The sequence below is a fragment of the Pithys albifrons genome, chromosome 4 (genome assembly GCF_047495875.1).
Source record: "Pithys albifrons albifrons isolate INPA30051 chromosome 4, PitAlb_v1, whole genome shotgun sequence".
NCBI lineage: Eukaryota > Metazoa > Chordata > Aves > Passeriformes > Thamnophilidae > Pithys > Pithys albifrons.
The window spans coordinates 90677892-90702218 of record NC_092461.1 but is presented as its reverse complement, the minus strand read 5'-3'; the positions used below and the strand labels follow the sequence as shown (position 1 = coordinate 90702218).

The 24327-nt window shown below is 42.8% G+C and overlaps 1 protein-coding gene across 1 annotated transcript in view; it reads left to right on the top strand.

Annotated features, from left to right (window-relative positions):
• Nucleotides 1-19205, top strand: part of RIPOR2 (RHO family interacting cell polarization regulator 2) — a 69398-nt gene extending 50193 nt beyond the window's left edge. The window contains 11 exon segments of the mRNA XM_071554949.1: nt 907-1596; nt 4212-4396; nt 6139-6307; nt 7713-7848; nt 8755-8916; nt 9918-10076; nt 11130-11332; nt 12808-12891; nt 15250-15340; nt 17601-17635; nt 17637-19205. Of these exon segments, the coding sequence (XP_071411050.1) occupies nt 907-1596; nt 4212-4396; nt 6139-6307; nt 7713-7848; nt 8755-8916; nt 9918-10076; nt 11130-11332; nt 12808-12891; nt 15250-15340; nt 17601-17635; nt 17637-17786 (2064 nt within the window). The 3' untranslated portion in view covers nt 17787-19205.
• Nucleotides 19206-24327: the final 5122 nt, after the last annotated feature.

The following is a 24327-nucleotide window of genomic DNA, read 5'->3' as shown; positions in this document are numbered from 1 at the left end:
CTAAAAGCATACCCATGTCAAGGGAAAGAAGAAATAAACCTTTTAAGTATCATTATGTTTAGGAAAAAAAGCTGCTAATAGTACTGGGAAAAAAAAAGATGCAAGTTTTGGACCCTTTAACCTTATGCAGCTTAACAGCGTATGAATGCCTACAGTTCTTTCCAGCAAACTGTCAGCAAAATAGTAGTTGCTTTCCATCTCTGCTGTGCATTTTCATCAGTTGGTCACATAACAAAGCAAGGTCTGTAGGTCAGATAGGCGGATGATTTTTCCCCATAGGTCAGTCAGAGATGAACATATATATATATATATATATATATATATATATATATATATATATATATGCTGTGATTGTTCTGGAATCTCTGTAGGATGGTTTTGCTTCTTAAATGATCAATGTCCTGCTCAGTACACCACCACACAATTTTGCTGTTAGAGAAACTCTTGGAGTAAACTATTACAGTTTGGGGATTGCCACTTTAGAAGTCAGAAAATAAGTAGAACAGAAATGTGTAACAGGTAGGAAAATGCAGACATGGTAGCTTAAGTATAACCCCATTAAAAAGAGCTGTGTTATATGAACCAGAACAAAGCACTGGAAGCACTGTCTGAGAGAGTCTAGTAGGGTGATCAGAATTCATGTTTCTCTTCTGGGGCTCACTTTTTAGAGCTCTCTGCTTAACAGAGAGCTGCTGAGCCCTAGTTTTCCAGCAGTTTTCCTGTGGAAATGAGGAGCCATACCAAATGAAAGCAGAAGTTGGATCTGAAACATTTTTCCTATCTCTCAAGTCTTGGAATGCCTATTTCATCCTTTTCCTTGCTTTTTTCTTTCAAGGGCACATACTTTCTTTTTTTTCTTCTTTCCAATGTCTCATGAAAAACATTTTCTCTCTGTTACCTTTTCAGTCAAATTTGCCAGATGATGTCTTCGAAAATGGCACAGTGACCACCGAGAAGCGGCCTCTTTCCTTCACTTTTGGTGACCTGCCTTACGAAGACTCCATGCCCCCTGCCAACTCAGCAGAGTCCTCTTCTGCACATGTCAGCTCCAGTCCTGACATCACTGCAACCCCCACCCAGCACCAAGCTCTCGAGTCCTCCAAGAGCTCAAGCCTGGACTGTAGCAGCAGTGACTCCCGCAGAGACTCTGTTGCTGAGATGAAGGACCTGCTGTCCCATGGAGAGGGAGCAGTGGCTGAGAACAAGACCACCCCAAAGGCAGCTCCTGAAGTTTGCCAAAAAACCTCTGATGCTGGAAGCGATCATGTCTTTATAGAAACAAGCGTCCCAGTTTCTCTCCTGCAGGACACAGATGAAGTTTCAGAGCTCAAGCCTGTGGAGCTGGATACCTATGAGGGCAACATCACGAAGCAGCTGGTTAAAAGGCTTACATCAACAGAGACACCCCTGACCCCAGAGAGGCTGCCATGTGAGGGATCGATTAGTGGGGAATCGGAAGGATATAAGTCTTACCTTGATGGAAGCATTGAAGAAGCCTTGCAAGGGCTTCTCTTAGCTCTTGAGCCACATAAAGAGCAGTATAAAGAGTTTCAGGACCTCGACCGAGAAGTGATGCATCTAGATGACATCCTAAAAGTGAGTACATTTTCAGAAAATACTACCCTACAGAAAATATGAGCAGGTAGAATCTCCTTCCCTCCTCGCAAACATCAAAGGAGGCTTTTTGGAGAATAGTTGAATTCCCCCAGTAGCAGTAGATACGCTCCTCCTTGGAGTATCCTTTCACAGAGTTGCATTCTTAAACTTTTGTTGGTAATGTGCTTAATCGTAACCTTGTATCCTCAAGCACTGGATCTTTTATCAAAACCTGGGGGAAAGAGAAAAAGGTTCTATGGCAGAGGGTTATTTAAATTATACCCTTCTCTAAAGAAACCAGTTTTGAACCCATTGCTTGTACCATACTGGAGATCAAATATAGCCAAACTCTTGCCTTTGAAATCTGTGAGTCAATTCCTCAGTGGGTGTACTTTAGCATACTACCTCTGAACTCCATGAAGCTGTGCAAAACTATAGCAGCTGAGAATCAGGCCTTGTAGCCATAGAAGCTGAATTTTCTAAATTGCCAAAGAAATTTAAAAGCACAAGTCTCACTGAAGCTTGCCAGCCCCACATCAACTAGGCTTCTTCCAAGCCTTTTCCTTTTTTCCCCCTCCGTTTTTATAATGAGAGATATCCTGTTGTTACACCAGGATGAACAGATAATGCTAAAAATCAGAAGAAAAGGGATTTGCATGTGTATTGTTAATATGTTTACTGTGGATTACTGTGACTCGTGTCTCCCCCGTGAATAGTAAGTCGTGACGCATTTCTTTGCAAAGAGTATTATATGGGAAATAATCATTTCAAATACTTCATATTCATATGCAACTTGATCTGAGAGTCATTTTAGCCTCATCATTCAAAAACATGGCTGAGGACGAAGGAGGGAGACATTTATTTTGTCTGTATTACCGTTTTTACAAAGAAACTCTGTTAACCTCCTTGTTTTCATTAGTGTTTGCAGACACATGGTACTTTCCCAAGTTAAGTTCTTTTCTGACTGCCTGCAGCCCATTTCTTGCAATACTTACTTCCCAAGGAGGTTCAAGCAAACAAAGGTAGCATTACTATTATTTTCTAACTTCATGGCTGCTCTGCAGCCTGCACAGAGAGGTCAACTGTCCAAACAGCAGAGGGACAACAGAGACTATTTCTTTAGACTCCTTTGATCCAAAATTACAAATGAACAGGTAGGGAATGGGAGGCAGAGAGGATGGATGTGCAGACAGGATTCCTGCACACTTGGGATGGATGCATCTTCCAGATTGATTAAAGTGTGTTTGTCGCCTATTGATCAGCTTGCAGACTGACACTCAGCATCACCAGCAGCTGTGCTGGGCTTCACTCAAAAAAAGGCTGAGCTGTGGCTGAAGAAATCTCTTTTGGACATATTAGATGAGCAGAAAAAAAACGAGAAGCGCACATGTTGTTGTTTGCTTTTGCTTGAAGAACCTGCACTACCAGCCCTGAAGGGAGTGGTAGCTAAAATCATCAGTGCTGCACAGGAAGTGGGATACAGCACCTATCCGTGTCACAAATGTGAAGTGTGTTTGATCAGCTAATGACTATACAGTCATTTTAAAGAGTCAAGCATCGTAAGTGCCAATGAATTACCATAATTTCATTAATATTGCATGCAAATGAATTGGAAATAGAATTCCAACTGCCTTCAGCTCCAACTGGTGTTGAATCTGAACTTGGAGGCCAACGCATTTTTTCGTACAGACTGAAACAGAGTCATGTCTCCTGCCTGGGACTGGAGGATGGAGCTTGTATAACAGCACCAGTGGTTCGTGGCTGTTTCTGATCAAATAATCACATAGTGTGAAAGATGTTGAATTCATTGCACCAACCAATGGAGATGATCCCTCAAGCTACATCTGAACCTGCAGGATGAAAGCAACTCTGTGGGCATATCTGGATGAATTGCCACATGGAGCCAGGGCCTTTGATACTTCCTACAGCAAGAGCAAAGTTTCCTTTGCATTTCTTACCAGCAGTGAGGGGGGATGGTTTCTCCCCTCTGTTAATTTCTTGAGTTACAATATTACCTTCCTCTGTCACATAGAAATCTGATGCATGATTGCCTTTTTTTCCTTGATAAGCCATTTGGCTTCAAAGGCCACTTAAGTCCTCTCCACCCATTTTTAATAAATCTGAAAATATGGAACCAAATTAATTCCTGGCTAAGGTCTGTTGGAGTTACATCTTGAATAAATCAGATAGTGCCATTGGATGTGTATAAACTGGCTTCTGTAGCTAGAACAGCAATTATGGAATGTGCCTTCCCCTTTCAACTTCCATTGCATTAATTGCCGTCTTTCTTTTTGGAGAACACCAAAAGCTGCAAAACTTGGATTCAAGACGTATTTCTTGTTTCTATAAAACACGTTGAATTTTGCCTTTGAGTGTTTTCCTTTGGGGAAAAGAGTGGGTAGGATGGGGAGGGGAAGAGGAATGGGAGGTTTTCCTCAGTTCTCAGACTTTGATTGTATATGCTATGAATATGAAGGCTTGAAATGAAACACCCAATAAAATGAAGTTTTAAAAATAAAATGAAGAATTTGAAAGTTTTAAGCTTTATCTTTTTTTCTTATCTTTCAGTAGTAGCTAATACCTGGGGTTTTCATTGGTTCATTCTGCCTTTGCAGTGCAAGCCAGCAGTAAGCCGAAGCAGGTCCTCCAGTTTAAGTCTAACAGTTGAAAGTGCTTTAGAAAGCTTTGATTTCCTGAACACCTCTGACTTTGATGATGAGGATGGTGGTGGTGTGGAGGTTTGTAATGGTGAAGGAGGTGCAGACTCAGTATTTTCAGATACTGAGATTGAGAAGAATAGGTAAGTTTGTAGTAACTGCCAGCTATGCTTACGCCAAACTGATACCCCAGCTCTTTGGCACTAACAGGGGATCCTGGTGCACAATTTATTCAAGGAAGACTGACTAATCCTTGATGCATTTATAGGGTCAGAGGGTTCCCTGTGGCTGCTGCACACAAAATCTTTAGCTTCCAGGATGCTATTTTTCCCTGTGCGAATATATGCAATTTCTCCTTCAAAGGCAAAGGGTAAATGAAATTAAGCTGACATCAATACTGGCAGAGCCTCTTCCTTGACATAGGTTTGGACCTGGCTTTCCTTGGATGTATTTACTAATTCCTCCGTGGTTTTTCCCCCCTCCCTTTGTCTTTTCTCTCTAGCCGAATGAGTCTTTGCAGTGGATTAAGCTTGTCAGTAACAATAACACAGGGCCAGATTTAAGCAGTATGATGTAGGTTTCCTTTGGAATGTAAGAGTGTTGACTGGTACTCTGTTCATGGCCCTGCGTGTTACCTGCCCTTCTTTCATCACTTTTGGTCTTTCCGAGAAAAAAAACCAAAATAGAACAAAAAGCTGTGGTGTTTGTGCCGTGGCCTGCCATTGTTGTGTGACTTTAAGATGCTGTGCTTCAATCATTAGATCCTAAAAGCATGTTTGCATACTTTGAGCTGACACGATGCCCAGCAGGCATGTAAGCGGCACTAGAGCTGAAGAAAAAGAAAAGAACATGGTTCCCTCGCACCTTGCGCTTACCAGCCAGGGACCTATACTACTCACAGCCTGCTTAAAGCAATTTTGAGTGCAACAAACAACCACCATGCAGTTCCCATCATCTCATGTTCTCTTTCCAGAATAAGACTTGTTGTAAAGAAAAACTTGGGAAATGGTGTTGCTTGCTAAACTGACACTCTTAGCTCAGTCTGATCTGTGCTGATTTAAGAATCTAGCTTTAACCAGTTAAGGTAGAAATTAAAATTTCTTTTTTTCCCCTTCTGGCTCATCCCCAGGCAGTACAGATTCCACTTCCATTTTTAGATGTGTAAGTGTGTGACTCAGTGTAAAGCTTGCAAGTGTTGAATCTTCTGAATTTAACAGCCAAACATACTTGCCATCTGGGGACTGACCTCAGGCTTTGGATTTAAACATGGAGAGGACCATTTGTACGGCAAGACAATGTTGGAAATAATGATTTAAAACACAGTGAGACTAGCTCTGCACTCTTGTAGAGGCAATTGGCAAAGTAAGCTGTACACACTGTGCCTAAAACAGCGTATGAAAACATCAAGTCTCTTACTCCAGCAGTGGTTTTCCTTTCCTTCTGCACTGAGCCTTAAATTCGGCAGCATTTGGACACTGGAAGCACAGAGCTGTTCTTAGCAGCTCAGTACTTGGGATAGCACAAATGGTGCTTAGTCCAGAGTTACTGGGCAGGTGATTAATCAACAGATGAGAAAAAGCTGTCACCATCAAGGGACAGTAACCATGGGTTAACAGGACTTGCTGTTAGGGCATCATATCACTCAGGGCAAACCAGTCAGGAGACAGGTCTGTCCCCTCTGTGGGTATATCCCTCCCGTGCCCAGCCAGGGCAGCACTGCTCCTTTGTGATATGATGTGTTCATCACCAAGTTTCTCGCTGCTTTCAGCTCTTCTGCCGTGCTCTTTGCTCATCACCCTGTGTGAGCGCGCGTGCGTGTGTGTGTGTCTGCTGTGACAGCAGTCGGCCCTGCACTGACTTCCTCCTCCTTCCCTCCCTCCCTCAGTTACAAGACAGAGCATCCAGAAGCCCGAGGCCACCTGAGCGAAGCTCTCACCGAGGACACAGGTGTGGGCACCAGCGTGGCCGGCAGCCCTCTGCCCCTGACCACAGGGAACGACAGCCTCGATATAACCATAGTTAAGCACTTGCAGTACTGTACCCAGCTCATTCAGGTACCAGGCCCACCTCATTTGGGGCATATATTTTAAAATTATCTCTACCTGCAACATGGACACAAGCAGGCTGGCAAGGTCAGTGCTTGGAGGCAGCAGGAGCTCAGGGCTGGAACAGATGTGCTGGGGTAGGGTGGTGACTCCACACCCAGCCAAAAGAGCCTCTGTCTTTTCCATCCTGGCCCATTTTGGAGCAGATCTGATATGTGAACTATGGGGCACTTTGCTGGAGCTGCCAAGGAGGGCTGAGGATCAGTGCAGCAGGTAACAGGGGCATCCCCTGCTCTGGGTTACAAATGTCTGTTGACTCCACTGGGAAATTCTCAGTGAGTTCAGTCCTCAGTTAAGGCAGCCCATGTCTTCAGAAGTAAAACAGAAGGCCCTGTCCCCACTATTTAACTGAGCTCCAGTCAAGGCTGCAACGTTCAAGAACAGAAATTAACTCCTACACATGAGCCAGAGAGGATGTCTGCAACAGACATGGTGAAGGCAGCACATGACAGCCCCCGTGGGACATCAAAATTTTCAGTTTGTGCTCACAGCTAACTGAAAGGGGGTTTTAATAGCTTTTTTTTCAAAGCCCATGCACAGGAAATGTGACTTTAAACCTCCAGTAAGTGAGGGCATCAGGGTTTTACTGATGAATTAAAACATGCTGCAACTTCCTCTTTACAATTATTCACTCTTCCATCATAGATACACTTAGCTTTATTTTCCCAAAAGCCCATTGAAACAATTCAGAGTGAGCCTGATTCCAGCAGCCTTAGTGTTGTTCTGGACAATGCTGACTCACAAGTATGAGAAAAAGGGAGATTTTTGGATTAAATGCCAGAGTACACTGTAACCATGCAGCTAAGGGAGTCAAGCTAGAACTATGTCCACACATAGTGCAGATTTGATATGAACAATACAAGAACTGCTGAAGAAAACACAGATGTCAGTACTAGGTACTGTTAGCAAGGAGAAAGCAGCAAATTAACAAAGGCACCTGATCAGAGCTGAAAGGCAGTGGAAAAAGAACAGCCTGTGGTCTTCCTCCAGGCAGGAATGTCCTGAAAGTCCATGGGCTATGTTATGCAAATTCTGATAAGACTCCTTTGTGGCTTTAAGGCTTATGATGATGGATTTCTTTAGCATTGTGGAATGGGTAAATCAGAAATTACCTTGGCAAATGGCTGCTTGGATACTCAAGTACCTAGATCTGGATGTAGATGTTTAATGCTATCAACTAGGATCATAAAATATCACAGAGACAAAAAACTTTTAAGTTACCAAGATCCTGTGTTTCCACGCAATGAATTTGGCATTGCAATTCAGGTGTTTTAGAGTTTTTTGTTTTCTTCTGAGGCTGAGGGTTTTTTGGTTCAATGACTTCTTTTCCTTTCTTCCCATTTATCTTCACCAGCAAATTGTGTTCTGCAGTAAAACACCATTTGTGACAAGAGACCTCCTGGATAAGCTGTCCAGGCAGATTCTCGTGATGGAGAATATTGCAGAGATCAGCACTGAAAACTTGGGAAATATCACCTCTCTTACTGATGGTAAGAGACAATTTAGGAGGATTCCTTCCAAAAAGTTTGTTTGGGTATGCATGTCTGCTGAAATAGTCACTGTGCAGAGCTCACCATCGCTGCAGGAGATGCCACTGTAGGAAGGGCAAGACTCAGGGTTACCAGTAGGTGTAGCAGTCACCATAGCTGGGCAGGTGCCACCTGCATTTGTCTTCAGCACTGATACTCAGAAATAAAGAGGTGAGAAGAGAAAAGACTTCATATTCTGCTTCATGTGCAGAAGATGGACAGATGTCATTGGTGTGGTGGGATGGGGATATGGCCATATCTGAAGAGCCAGTTTCCTCCACCTTTCTTTCCTGAGGAAAGGTGGGATCTGCATTAAATTATCAGAGGCAACCCCTTGAACATTTTCATTTTTAGTCATCTCTATGTTGAACTATTTCATTATTTTTCTCATTGTTGCGTCTATTTTAACACTTGGAAGAGTCTGACAAACAGAGTTAACCCTCATGTGTGCTCTGGCAGGATAGGTAAACACAACACGGTGTATTTATCAGAAAATTGAGACAAAATTGAATGACTTACACAAGGCCACAGAGCAGTGCTAGGGCAGGGACCAGTCTTGTGCAGACCGTTTGTGGTATTCCCCTAGTATTTTGTGGCATTTAAAAGGATGAGACATCAGTGTCAAGAACTGGATCAGGAGCAAATTGTCTCACATCTGCCATGGGAAAGAGAAAAACATGTTACAAACCTGGGGTGAGCACATGGTCACACCCGGTGAAGGTAATGGCATGGGGTGACCCAGCAAACAGTGACTGTCCATCAGTGGGCTAGGGTGAGTTTTCCTCCACTCCTACCATCTATTCTCTTCTAGAAGTCAATGTTTCCAGTGTGGCTTTGTTTCATCGTTCATTTTGTCTTCTCCTCCAGCAATTCCAGAGTTCCACAAGAAGCTGTCACTGCTGGCTTTCTGGATGAAGTGTACTGGCCCTTCAGGATTGTATCACACATCTGCAGACAAGATGATGAAGCAGTTGGATATCAATTTTGCCACCACTGTGAATGAAGAGTGTCCAGGACTTGCAGAAACAGGTACTAACTGCTGCAAAAAATTGTGTCAGGCATCAAAAAGGAGAACACTCATGTACTGGACTTTACTCAATCTCCATTGCTTTGTTTTCAAACCCCTTGGAGGTCTGTTTGGCCATAGCTCCAAGATCTCATTTGAAAACAAATGCTACAACTTTTGAAACAGTTTAGGCCCAAAATAATCAGATTGTAATAGGAGAAAAAGGTGCAGTCAAGAGAAAAGTAAATACTGTTTTAAGGTTTATGAGCTAATCATAAAGTAAGTCTATTCACAAATAGAGGTTTGTAAATGATTCAGTGAAGTGGGAATCCTCACACTTAATTTTATCTGTATAATGTCTGTGCCCCATTATGTGCACTGGGATGAAATCAATCTGCATTCAAGTGAGTTTGTCTGAGCAGGGCTTTCTCTCTGGATGGGGTGTACCACATCTCAAACTCCAGCTATACTGGCTAGCTCTCACTCAGACAGAGTGGGGATGTAGGCTGACCCGCTCAGGCCTGGGCCAAGGATGCCTACCCAGACCACTGTTCTTCCTGTTCCATGATCCAGCTCTCAGAGAGTGCCTCAGACTAATTTTGTGCATGCCACATGCTCACCCAGGAAAATAAAAGACAGCAAAGTCAAATCCTGCCTCTGTGCACATCTCCCCTACTTCAGTGGCATTGCAGAGATGCAAATGGCAGTGAATGTGAATAGGTGTTCAGCGATTCAGGATATCATTTGGGTAGAAATGATGCTGTATTAATTAGGTAGAAAGCTGCACTAGTCATCCATAAACTGGCAGAGGTTCATCCTCACAAAGATATGCTCTGGTTATGAGACCAAGACAGGACGGAGGTTTGTCTAACCTCTAACCTAACCATAATTGAGGTTAGGAGCATTGGGAAGTATCTGACTTTGCAGATATGGTTCTTTCATTCTCGCTTTGAAGTGAACTGTGGCATTTTGCCAGCAGCTTTTGCTCCCACTAACCTGTCCCTTTGTCCATGGCTGCCTGCAGTCTTCAGGATCTTGGTGTCTCAGATCCTGGACCGGACGGAGCCTGTCCTCTACTCCAGCATGTCCTCTGAGATCATTACCGTCTTTCAGTATTACAACTATTTTGCCAGCCACAGTGTTAATGACCTTGGAAGCTATTTGCTACAGCTCGCAAAAGAAGGTAGGATATATAAATTCTCCTGGCTATTTGGGGAGTACATCTGAGCTCCTTCTGAGCTCAGCACTGAACAGTTCAGCCCTGAGGCTGATTTTACAAAAGAAGAAGGGAAAGGAGACAAAGAAGTACCTTGGCTACTAAGCCTGAATGCACTTGAATGATTGGTTGCAGGTATCAAGGGAAAGGAGGTGATGCAGATGGACCCTCAGTCATTTCTATTTCCATATTCAAATGGGAAAACACCTATGTTGAAAGGACTGATTTTTAGGAAATGGCTGATGGTGGTGCGTTGAGCCCAAGGTCTGGGAAATTTTCTGTGCCCGCAACTTAGATGATGTTTTGGTCTTTCATCATATGTTCTGGAGACACCTTCTGAAGTGCTGAGCAGTTCTCAGGAGTCAGGGAATCACAGCACCTCAGTGTTTTGCAGGCTCAGCCAGTGAAAGCTAAAGGGAGAAGCAGACGCTCCACAATGTGTGCTAGAGTGCAGTCCCTGGCAAGCCAAGTTTTCCTCTATTTGAGTGGGAGTTTGAGGAACATTGCCTAGTTTTCCTTTTTATTTGGGCATACTGGGGAGCTTTTGCCCAAAAGCATGTAAGGAAAAAGGCATTTCAGCCCCCCTCTGAAACACATTAGCCCTTGCTCTTTGTGGCAGACATCAGTATGCCTAGGAAAAGTTCTTACAAAGGTGCTCAGGAAGTCAATACACTGACAAGGATGTTCGGCTTCACTTGTTACAGGGAGAATTTACATCTTCCATCAGAAAGTGAAGATGTGACAAGCAGACCCTTAGCTCTGGATAGGTATAAATGCTGCATTGTCCCACATAGCTCATCTAATTGTTTCCTACTCTGAAGATGATCTGAGAAACCAGACCAACTTAAAGCCCAGACAATTCTCCATGCAGATACTGCAACACTACACTTGCTCAGATGGGGATTTTTTCATGTCTTTTGTGTGTATAGTGTAAATTGAGGATTGCTAGCAGAAAAGGAGCAATCAAAAAATACCGAGAGGATAAAGTAAGTAACAAGGACCTTTCTCTTGCACTTCCAGCATCTGTGGTTCAGGTGTTGCAGTCAGTGAAAGACGGAAAACTGCAGCAAAATGTGTCCAAAATAAATTCCAATAACCTTCCACCACAGCAGGAAGTTCTAAGAGCTTTGGCTTTACTTCTCAATGAAAATAAAAATGAAGTCAGTGAGACTGTGGCATCACTTCTGACAGCAACTGCAGAAAACAAGCATTTCAGAGAGAAGGTAAGTGGCAGAAAATCACCTGTTGCATGACAGACCTCTATCATCATGACCTTTTTTCTGCCTTTGAGTCTCAAATATCTGTACATATAAAATAACTGTTCCAAGCTTGATTTAAACTGATCCAGAGGGATATCCTGTCTAACTTTCCTGCACATATGCAGGTCTGTTTCTGTCTTTATGCCAGTCCGCTTCTACCTGTCATTACGCTAAACAGGTACTAACCAAAACTGCAAATACTTATTGAATGCTGTGCTCTCCAGTTATCTTCCACACTTCAGCATTTCTGCTGCCCTCTCTCAAACTTGGCTTCAGTCCAAGCCTTCAAGGTAACAGTTCCCAGCATCACCAACATGTGAAGACATAGGTCTCAGATTTTTTTTTCCTCTCAAAGAATGCTACCATCTGTGGAACTTTCCACCATTTCTGAAGGGGATGGACTGCCTTGGGCAAACACAGCTCAGCTGTGAGATATAAGATTTGAGTCTATCACAGATACCAAAAATAACAAGCAGGTCCAGGTTAAACATAGAAATTAAATAGAAGGGGAAGAGGAGTAAGAAGAAATTTAGGGTTGGCTTCTGCCCTTTCAGACTTCTTCTTCCTACCTTTATTCTTCTCTGTCAGGAAAGAGTGAAAGAAAAGATGGTTGAAACAGAGAGAGTGATAGATGGATGGCAGAGAGAGGAGAAGAAGGAGCTTGCTCTTTGCCTCTCTTCTCTATCAATCTAGTCTTCTCTTTGCTTGCCCTCCTACTTCATCTTCCATTTTTCCAGTCTCTTAGTATCTCAAACCAGCCTTCTCCATCCCCAGCTTCATGGAGGCAGCATCTCAGAGAAAATATAACCTTTTCCTGGAACAGGCATGTGTAGCTGATACCTGGTTCACGGCCTGCAGGAAGGACCACAGTGTGTGCCTTCTGTGAGAGTATTATGCAGCTTTATGCTGCAGATAAGTTCACTGCACAGCCGAGTGCCACTGAGATTTGCTGCTCAGCAGTAGCTAGTAGTTTTGAGGGTCAAGCAGTACCCTGGTGTAGCAACTGATGCTAACCTTGTAATCATTATTTTAAGTCTTCCTGGGGTACATCCCGACCTGGTCATTACTATCCCTATGTTAGAGAGACCATCTCCAGAGTCAGCTCTTGAGATATTTAGACTCCAAGGTCCATGTAAAGCTCTTTGGTGATGTACGGTGAAAGGCTTTCAAGGGTGCCAGATTGTGCATCTCACTTTAATGTGAACTTCTCACCAAAAGCTGTCCTGAAACTACTAAGCTATGACTAGTGGCCTGGCCTGGATCTGCTGCAGGGAATTAACAGCTCCGTTAACTGTGTCAGGGACTGTCCCTCTCCATCCCACACACTCACTGCCTGGGAGTCAGGCTGCAATTGCTCTCCATTTAGTAGGGTAGCAATACCTCCACACTCCACAGAGGCACAGACGTTTTCATTGCTGTTCTCCTTTATCTGTTTTCAGGCCTTGATTTATTACTGTGAAGCACTAACCCAGCCCAACCTCCAGCTGCAGAAAGCCGCTTGCTTGGCTCTAAGATACCTCAAGGTAAGAGACAAGGAATTCATTGTGACACTTAGCTTTACTTTAAAGAAAGGACGTCTGATAGGTACAAATAACAAAGTAGAAATTGCAATAACAGCAGCAGTAGTGTTTCTGTTTTGCTTTTCTGTGCTCCATCTTTTTCAGATACCGTGCTGTTTGAGAATGGTTTAGAAGGTTTGTTGCACAAACACAGTGTTTGTGACAATGGCCAAGTTTATCTTTCACATAGCATCTTTTCCTCCCTCTCATAGTGACTTCAGGAGACTTAGTTCCACATGACAGAGGAAAAAACATTCATCCATAAAGTACTGACTGAGAAGGACAAAAAAACATTCTTTCTCAGGATAAAATTAGCTATAATGCCTGTGGATTGCAGTAGCAGAAGAAAGAGATAGGTCACAGCTTGTTTTATGACAAATAACTGGTACATCTGGGCACTACAGCTTCAGCTAGCATCTGGTAATATCTTTGCACTTCAGCATATGACAGGATGGTAAAATGCACTTTTGTTTTGGCTGTATAGAGCCATGGGAAGCAGCAGCCACTCAAGCCTGACTGGTATGGGATGCTGGGGCAAAAAATGTGTTCCATGAGACAGCCTCACTGAGGACTGACTATTTCTCCCTATGTCCCCTGGAGAAGACAGCTCTAAAATGTAACTAACTTCATCCCCATCGCAACTGATGCCATCCAAGAGATAATCCAATATTGTTTAAATGTGAAAAACTTTTCCCTTAACCAAGATCCTAGAAGGCATCCCTGAGAGGCAGCAGTGAGGGACATTACACCTCTGCTGCATGCAGGTTGCAGTGGGGTTTTGGATCACTCAGGAAAAGTCAGACTAGAAATCAGTGGTGGGAACTGGAGCTAGACATGTTTCACTTGAGTAGTGTGGCTCCAATGTGTCTTGAATAGTGAGAATAGCAACTGCTGAGAAAAAAAAAGCTACTGAGGGGATCATTTGGGATCTTCAAAGAAAAAGTTGAGGCCTTTCTGGAAGATGCTATTTCAGAGATGTAAAAGCTACAATGTATAGGTGGGACTGTGGATGGGGTAACCTGCAGGGATTACAGTGTGTGTGTGGATCTCCTAATGTCTGAGGTAAGTGATGAGTGCACCCTTAAGGACCAGAGAGCCACCTCTAGAATGTGTGATACCTTGTAACCATTTGGATGTTTCCATGGATGCTTAGTGAACTAACTAACCAGTAGTGTGCTAGCATGTTAAATACAAGAGTAGATAAAAGATGAAGCTGTAACTAACAAAAAACTCTTAAGTTGTAAGCCGCCTGATCAAGCCTTCTGATGCCTGCTGTGCCTGATCTCTTCTGACAGTCATTAACACACCTCCCTTACCCCTACAAATGGTGTCCCCAGTATTAACCCAGTGGCAGTTTAATCCACATCAAACCACACTGACTGCACAAAGTCCCACTGTGCTGTGGCTCCATCACACAAAAAGCATTCAAACTGTAGTCACCATTACACACCCAGTGCAGACGTGCCCCAAGTCATACACAGGTGTTCATGTTGAAGACAAGGTGGTGGGATTTAATGGCTCTGGAAGCTAAGCTCTCACTTGGAGCCCATAGACCAGACCTGTGCCCCTTGGATCACCAGGGTTCATCCAGATTCTGACTCTGTGGTTCAGTGCCTCTTCTATGTGTCACACCAGGGCAGTACCTCCCCTTCCTTTCACTCATCTCTCTTCTTGCTGGATTAAATAGCTTGCCAGAGATCCTATGACAGCTGCCCTCCCCAGACATTTTTGTCATTTTGACATTTTTGTAGCGGAGAACAGGATTATTCCTTGCTTCCTACCCAAAATAGCAAAGGCAAGGCAAAAGTGTGGAAATGTTGGTTAGTACAGGTGTCAGTGAGGAGCCTAGAGTGAAGTGACTGGGCTGGCCAGCCAAGATATTCCTGTAGACACAGCTGGGCTGGCAAAAGCAGCCTTCTCAGACCTGCCAGGTTTGGCATGTTCTATGTGCAACTCATTCCCTAGATCCTTGTCTGTTCCTCTCCCTGCTACACCCATACTCTGTCACTTCTATCGCCTTGGCCCACAGCCTGTCATCCATCCTACAATCAGAAGCAACAGACAGAGCTGGTTGGCCAGATTTATGTATGTAGCCTATCGGGTAGAAAAATTAGAAAGGGTCCCTACTGACAGCAGAAAATATGCCCTCTTCAAATGCTTCCCCTCAGGGAAACCCTATTCCTTGTGTCTCCACCAAGGCCCCCTTCCTTTGGAGTAGGAAGGGCAATGTGGAGGATGGTTGCTATTTCCATACAGGGTTGTAAAAATAGAACCGAGAGTGTACTGTGTGGTGCTAATGTGGTTCTTTTTGCACTTTTGCAGGCTACTGAGAGCATTAAAATGCTGGTCACACTCTGCCAGTCTGACAATGAAGAGATCAGAAAAGTGGCATCTGAAACCCTGCTCTCCCTTGGTGAGTTGGCTGGTTTGGAGCAGTACTTTAATTTTGACAGAGCAGCATGTAAGACACCTGAATTATGTGAATATAATACTCTAAATTGAAACAAAGCTTTATGTAGAGACTTGAACAGGTTGGAAAATATAAATTCTTAAAAGTCATTCATTTTGAAAATGAGCCAAAAAGACAGAAATTGAATCGTGAGTCTGGATGGGGAAGTAGAAAAGGAAGACTAGGAAAGGAGAAGTTGAGAAACAAAAATAATTAACAATTAATTTGAAAACTCAACAGCCTTGAGGAGTCAAGACCAGCACACTGTCTGCTGCGTCTTATACACCATTCTTTCAGATATCCCCTCCCATCACCCCTGTAGTGCCATAGTCACATTCTCATGTGCCACTGGCATTGTCAGTTGTTCATTTAATCTAAATTACATGTTTTTTTGGACAAACCCTAGTCTGCAAGTCCTCCTTTACACAGTTACTGAGGCACCTTGCACTGACCTTCATTTGTCTTTGAGACAACAGAAACCCTGTTCATTAATCTGTAATTTAGCTTTATCAGCAGTGTGTGACTGCAAGTGTGGGTGCACAGTTACAAGACAGCACTACTTTAGTGGCACAGAAAAATTGTATTTTTCTGGCCTTTAAGCTAGGCATGAATTTCTATTCCATGGAGGTGCGTCCATGTGTGATTTTAGTTATGCAAACTCTTCAAATATACTCTCTTTGATTCACCAGTTCAGCAAGAATTCACTCTGCTGTTGGACCTGTTATTGCTCAGGTTATAAAACAACTAGCACAGGGACACTTCTTTTAAAATCTCTGAGAGGTTTTTCTGTCAGTTCTCTATACAACACACAGACATCATTTTGCTTCCTAATGGCCAATTCAACACTGTAGGCTCAATACTGTCTTCATGAAGATGCATATAAATGACAGTACTGAAGATAAAAGGGGTTGAGAGACACAAATAGTTACACTTAGGAAATATACTGTTTCCTCTTTTTCAGCAGTGTGTAAGTAAAGGATAGATGCACTTCTTTAAAGCGCCAGGAAGTGAGAAGTGGATAAACTTTTGTTATGATCTGGTAAATAATGCTATTAGAAATTCCTCTGCCTGAACTAAGGTGCAAACGGGACCATATGCCAAAATCAATATTATGGATTTTATTTTACAGTAGATGTGAGGCAGAGAAAGACAGAGAGAAAGAAACAGAAAAAAGGAGGGGGTAGGGGGAGAAAGAGAGTGAGATATTATGATAGAATTTATATCACCAATCCATGGACCTGGTGGCATCCCATGGGTCTTCTGGTGGTGAGGGTCCCACAAGGCATAGAGTCCAGTGGATTGATACATGTTCAGGAGATGCCAGGACCTCCCCTCCGAGGGAAGCTTTGCAGCCTCTTGTGACAGGCTCTGGATTTGTTGCCTCACTTGAATCACGTGCAGTCCTCTGGTGGTAGAAAGCTTCCGGAATGAATCTAGGGGGTGCTTTGGGGGCCTTTTATGATTTATGACCCCTTCTTAGCTGTATCTCGAGTGAATGTCCTGTGTGTACTTGGTCTTCCCAGAGGAGGTGGGGGGTTTACTTCTTCAGTGTGGTGTAGACAGATTTTACCATCACACACCCCAAACCCTTCTTCTCCACCACCAGATTGGTCTTGATTACCTCTCATCAGAGGTGAGATAATTAGACAATAGTCTTATCTCAAGTTTTCAGTCACAGTCCAAGTTCCAGCCAGAAGGCATATTGGGGGAGAAGAGAGGTTGGGGAAGTGGTGCTTCAGTGGTTGCAGACAGGCAGTTGCTTCCTTGCAGTTTGACAAAAAGGCTTTTTATGATTTTAGCAATGTTTAAAGTATTAACAACAGTTTAGTCCATCACAACTTTATATTGTCCAAGGTAGAAGTGGATAAATATTATCTGCCTCAAGTGTATTATAACTGCAGTTGAAACCTTGACAAGCACAGTAGGTCATTCAGTAAGACAAGGGTACAGATACTGTCTTCTAATCATACAAGCCATATCTGTTTCTGTTTTGCTTTAGAGATAACCAAGCAAATTACATAAGAAAATAAAAAAATACTAATTTGAACATTCAGAGCATGTTTAATTTTCCAAGTAATTTCTGAAATTGCTATCAACAAGATAAATTTTAAGAAGGGCAAGAAGTTACTGGCAGATCAGTACTTTATAACAAGAGAACCCAGTATTTTAAATGTTGTGGAGCAGTGACATGATCTATTATTATGTTTTAACATTTTACATTCAGGTGAAGATGGGAGACTGGCATATGAACAACTGGACAAATTTCCCCGAGAATTTGCTAAAGTTGGAAACCGCCGTGGAACTGAAGCTGCCACAGCTTTTTAGATGGAAAAGAACCTGCCTATATTTAATAGGCATTAAAGTAGGATGGAGCTGCACTTCAGTGTGGGGAGCAGAAGGAAGGCTTTGAAGAATTCTAAAAGTGTTCCCAAATGTAGCAATTTACAGACTTCTTAAGGAAAATCTAAAATCCAGCTTAAGTGTTCCTATTGGCTTCTCTTTACAGCTCATGATGGAACAGTTGGATGCTGAGGAACAATACTTTCTTGACTGATCCATAACAAAAAATGCAATTGCAGTTATTCAGCCTCAGCAAACCTCTTCAAGGTTTTTAGAATTTGGCATCTTCCTATATGTTCCTATTATATTTACTTCCTTGAAGTTTTCGGTGAAAGCTTGAGACAGGTATCTAACAAGGACAATGGGAAGGCCTCTTGAGCAGCACTGCAAAGCAGCTTTTCCTTCAACACCAAGCCATGCAGTGCCCGCAGCAGCACTCCAGTGGCAGGAAGCACTGCTCAGCTTTCTCAGATTTGTCTCACTAACAAAATAGAGAGCAAGTTCCTTCAAGTTTGGCCTCCAGAAACAGCATGGTGTAAACCCTGGGAGGTGTCATTTTGGTGACTCATTCTAAATGCCTCCACTGGTCTTTTGTTCCCTTTCTCTTGCCCTCCAGCAACAAACTATCATTAATCCAGAGATTTGTGAGGGGGAAATCAAACAATAGCGTAGGTTTCTGAAAATTAAATGAAAAGGTAAAATGCATTTATTTATACTGAGAAGGAGTGAATACAGCTAATTGCACAAGTCCCTCAGACCATTTTGTCCTGTAAGTTGCAGGCAGGATTGGATTTCATACACTCTAATTAGTTGATCATAGTTTCTATACAGTGATTTCAATATAAAGAACTAGAACAAACTAAAGTGGACCTAGGAGGCAGTAAATAAAGGGCAAATGAATGCATCTCTCCTCCCCACACTGCAAGGATGAAAGACAGTGAGTGCTTCAAACTGTTGATTACGAGCCTTAAGTTAATAGAGGAAGTGAATAGAATTTAACAGAAGAGTGTTCCTGTACTGTGTTCATTATGCATGAAATGCTATTTAGATGTCAATTGAAGTATCCAAATTTGCATAGAAGACATAGAAAATATTGCAAACAGTTCACATCAAAAGGAAACCTTGTGAGTCAAACACATTGGCAAGCAGGGGTAATTTTGTTTTGCTTTTTTACTGTGAATGTTATAAGAATGTACATATCTGTATATTTATAAATATATATATTCTTCCTTTAATTAAAGAAGTACATTTTGTACAGTGCAAAATGCTTACTTGTTTACTGAGCGATATACTCTTTTTGCAGAAGGTGAAGTAGCCATGTTCTGGTTTTTATACCACACTTGTCCCATCAGTTGAATCCTTTCAACGTGTCCTTTGTATCAACTTCTGCTTTTTTAAATTTTTTTCTTTTAGTTTTGTGGCATTTGTACTCACCATATTTCTGATCACATTTAAGTTATAATAAAGATTATTTTTTAATTACTAAGCACATCAGTTTGTATGTATAGCCACTCTTTCCATCAGCAGCTTCTCCAGTGTCAGGCTCATAGTTCAAGTTCAGGGCAGACCAGTTTTTGTGTATCATTCAAGATACTTATCAAGAAAGGCTCCACAGGATGTAGCAGAAAAAAATGCTGAAGAGGCTCCAGGATTGTTACCAAACTTCCACTGATTACTCTTCCCATCTCTGAAGGCAGGCTCTCCTCAGACCGAAGACATTCCTTTTCCTCTCACAAACATTGAGGCTTATGCCACACACCTCAGGGAACGTAGAACTGGGTATGGAGCACAGAGCCAAAGCTGCAGAGAGCATGGGGCAGCTCAGATATAGAGGTACTGTGCCAACAGGAGTTGATATCACATTTCATTGTAGTTTAAAGCAACCCTTGGGGAAGTTCATTAGCCTAAAGTTGATCTGTTACACCATTATAACTATTAAAACCATGGATATAGCTCAGATAGGAAGGAGCAAATCCTGCTCTCAATACAGTAATTAAGGAAAGCCACAGGAATTTTAGTAGGAATAGTTAGATCAAATCGAGTTCCTGTTGTGGTATCCGAGACTGACAAGCTTGAACATGGGGTACAGATGTATAGGGGATAAATTTCACTTTGAACATTAAATAAAATAAAGAACTATATTCTAACATGGTTCTTTACAACCTTGAGAAAGTAAACATTCCTCAAAGTTTCCAAAACTTGAAGGCAAATAAAAAGGAACTATGTATTTGTCTAACAACTTGAATGTTTTTATGCTTGCAGAGTGGAGATAACGTTGCCTTTTCCTAGCACATTAATGCAAGAGCTCTCGGTTGTGGAGTAGGAAAACCCAGATGCCGAGAGGTGTATCACAAGACTGATGCTTACCTGCTAATAAAGAAGGAACCAGCAGGCAGCAATTACAAAACTTTCTCAGCACTGCAGCAGGTTAACTCAAAACTCTGCACCACCCCAGAGAAGTATGGTAGGAAAATGGTCCTGTACCAAAGTAGCTCAGCAGCAGTGCAGATGGAAGAAATGAGGGGCTGGCCAGAAGTGCACTTGGGAGATGGGCTTACCTGGTGGTGGCTTATCCTCACCTCATGCTTTGCATGAGTTAGGGTGGTTTTCGCTACCCCTGCCATGCTGTCACCATCTCTCTGCATTTTGCTCAGCATGTAGAAACCTGTGGGACCTCTGTACTACTCTAGCTACAGCAGCAGCACAAGTTAGGCTGCCCAGAGTTTCACACTGCTTTTGGCAAGACTCCTCCTGTACCCACTATACCTTCAGAAAAGGTATCCTCTCTAGCTTTGCCCTCTCCTTCAGTCCAGTATATACAAATTAATACTGACTTTAAGCATTCAAAGTTAGGAGCCAGTACAATTGCTGGACTGTATATCCTAAGTATGGCTCCCTACTTTCCTGATTTGCAGTGGAATTATCCTGAGGATAGGATCCACAGCACACAGCTTCAAAGGGCCATAGTGCCCCTGTGGGTATGATAGAGGTATCCTCACACTTGAACATGGCCAGATCACACTTCATTACAGGCAGTTGCTGGCAGATCAAACAGCAGCAGATTCAGGTTCCTCAGAACAACATCATCATTTGCTGAATTACTTTGTTATTTGCAAGAATGGCGAGATAAATAATACACAATAAACATTTTCTGCTGAAGAAAATGGTAATGGTAACAATACATCTTAGTAACAGTGGGAGCACTGGAAACACATGGCATTGGCAGATTTGCACATCTTAAATCTCAAATCCAGTTCTGAGAACAACCTGAGATGGCCTTTGAGGAAAAGTAAATGAACATGCACCATGCTTCCTTGGGAAAAAAGATGACCAACTTCATTACTTCCGTAGAGGCTGCAACATAAGCTGCAACACATGACAATGCTACAGGCCCTCACATAAGCAATCCAATGCCAAACACCAAGTGAGTTTCAGCTGCCTAGCAAAGTAGTTATTATGGTCTTATTCACTTCTCTACACATTGTCTTCACTACAATGGGTGTTTATACTAAAATTATTACTTTTGCAATATTACAAGTTCTTCCTCATACAAACCATGCACCTGCCCCCCATGGTTTGCTTGCCCCTCCTGGTCACTGCACAGCTGTTCCTTCTTGAAACATCTGACACCTGCACAGAGCCCATCTCCCATACTTTACCCTTCTATGTGTGAAATTCTGTCCCGGTTGGACATGCACATTTTATGGGAGAAGTGCTAGGAGAGAGAAGATGCAGCCTCCACACCCTCTGCAATGAAAAGGAGTCATTATGCTGGTTAAACTGGTGTACAAAAGCATTTATGACTTCTTGGAAAGAATCACATTCTGCAGTTCAGTTCTAGAACTGATAACTCTTTTGTGCTAGATAGGATGTTCTCTGTAATTTAGCTGGACATGAAATTTGATGTTGATTTTCAGCGGTTACATAGGTATGTTGCAGTGGTAAATGAGAGTTTCCTTATGTACTTAAAATAATTTGACATTTTATTTTTAAGAGAACTAATCACACAAATCTCCATATAATTTCTACGCAGTTGACATGCCTTTCACACATGAAGTTCCTAGACTTACTCTGTGACACTGCTACTGTATGCACGTTTAAAAAGCACTCAGAAATTTTCAGAACAATAAGCAAAACAAACATTTTAGAACATTTTTAAACAGCAATCATAACACTTCTGACAAGTTTCACACATTACTGTATCTAATAGGCATAGGCAGAGTGATGAAGGTTTAATGCATTTGTGACAAAGCATGTATATGGGTTTAATTACTATGGCACAGTTTAGCTCTGCCACTTGGCCTTTTCTTCTGCAGCATGTGGTTTTTTCCAGGAGTTTATACAGCAAACTATTCTGCTAACAAGTTACAGTTAATAAAACTATGGTAGCCTTGGTTTGAAGCAAAAGGATGTGTTACTGAATGGCATGTGTCTTTTTGATGTAAAGTTATTCTATTGCAGGTGGACCAAATGCTGCAATACATCCATTAGCCTGCTTGAAGTTCTCCCATGATTTATTCTGTACACAGTCCATTTCAACAGAAGGAAGGTTCCAGCTTCTCAAGGGACTGTCTTATCTTCATTATTTAAATAAAATCAGTCAAGAAAATTTGCAAGATTTAAACCTAATAAGCATTCTTCTTGAGCAACCTGAAGACAGATACAGATACTGCACATAGATGTTGGATTTGTTGTTTTCTGGCAGTTCTGTGTTCCAGCAACAGCACCTGTATTACAGCAGTTCACAGAGCAGTAGGTGTGAGAGTGGAAAAGTTCCACTTCCTGTCTCAGTTGTATTGGTCTGCCTGGCCTGCTAGTTATCCCACAGTGCTTTCTTCCCTTCTACAGTCTCTGCAAATCCAATATCCCTGATGTTTAAAAATAAAGCCATCTCTGAAAAAAAATCAGTTAACTATGAACAACTTAAACTAAACTGAACTGCATAAAAACAATTATATTAAGATGTTGTAGTTTGGGATTATTATATAAATTCTCTCCCATGCCACTAACTGCCCATGCCAGCAGTTAACAAAAGAAGTAGTTAACTGCTGATCACTTGGGTAGGGGCAGGTTTGTCTCTTTTGTTTTTGGGGACATTTTTCCTTTTTTAGCTCAGCGGAACACAGGAGCGGTGGCTGCTGAGGAGGGAAGCTGCTCTGCTGGCACTGCTGGGGCTTCTGGCTGAGACGCTGTTTTTCTCCTCACCGCGGCTGTTTCTCCTGGTTCCTGCATCTGGGATCCCGGGCCTCTGTTCCAGCCTCACCGACCCCCGCCTGCACCGACCCCCGCCTGCACCGACCCCCGCCTGCACCGACCCCCGCCTGCACCGACCCCCGCCTGCACCGACCCCCGCCTGCACCGACCCCCGCCTGCACCGACCCCCGCCTGCACCGACCCCCGCCTGCACCGACCCCCGCCTGCACGCCCTGGCTGGGGCAGTGACCCGGGAGAGAGAGATGTGCAGCTGCTTTTGCAGGACACGTGGTGGGTCCCCACTTTCAGCTTTCTTTCTCCTTCATCTGGGACAAGAGACACAGAGTTCATCTGGGAGCTCACCACTCGTCTGTCTCGCTGGAGAGGGACTGGGAACTACTGGGAACTCTCTCCACAGCCAGCCGGACTGTGACATTTGACGCTGCTTAAGTATAACTTTCCTCCTGGAGGAAAACCTGCTGGGTTTTGTTGGTTTTTTTTTCTTTCTCTTGTGGTGTTGGGGAAGCAGTTTGCACTAGTCTGTTTATATATAGCAGTTAAGAACAGTTATCCTTCTTGTATTAAATTCCTTTTTTTTTTCTTAAATTTTATAAAAGAGTGGTGTGATTATTGTGGGGAAGGCCCCCTCCCCGGCTTGTGGATAAACATTTTGGGTTTTTTCCCCTCAAACCAAGACACAAGATAAAATGTTTTCTTATTTAGTACTGATGAACTGTTTTGTCAGGGAAATTGCTTAGAATCCAAGATAGAAGTCTCTGGAACAGATAACCAAGGATTCCCTACAGAGCAATTACCAAGCATTCGGTTGTTTTGTTTTCTCTTAAAAGACCCCATCAGTGCAAGTTAAAGGATACACCTTTATCGCCTTTTCTGAACTGTGATGGAAAGGAATGTCTAAGCACCCTCTGGAGCACAAACTGGAAGGTGTAATCTTTCATTTACAAAGTTCCCAAGAAAACATGAGGCCTCATTTTCTCCTTACCATACTTGAGGTAAAATGGAAGCCAGAAGGAACATTACTTCCTACAATGTTCTGACATTCCCTGGGTTTCACAACTGAAATCAGTTGCAAAACATCTGCTAATTTACCAACAGCCACAGGGAGTAAGATACAGACAGAATAGAATCTAATGGTGCCAACCTGATAGCTCCACTATTTCACATGTACCCTGAAGCAACCGTCTTTGGCAAGGCCAGATAGATCCGCGAACCACGATCCCTCTGAAAATCTCTGCCTTCTTAAAGCCACTCAACTTTAAACCCTCCCTTTAGACCACCATTGTCAAAGCCTATCCTCAGAAGACCTTGTTATAGCACAACTGCTGAGTTCACTCAGTACTGGAAAACCTGTTGCCAACTTACTCTCCAGTCACACTCCATCCCATACAGGTGCCAGA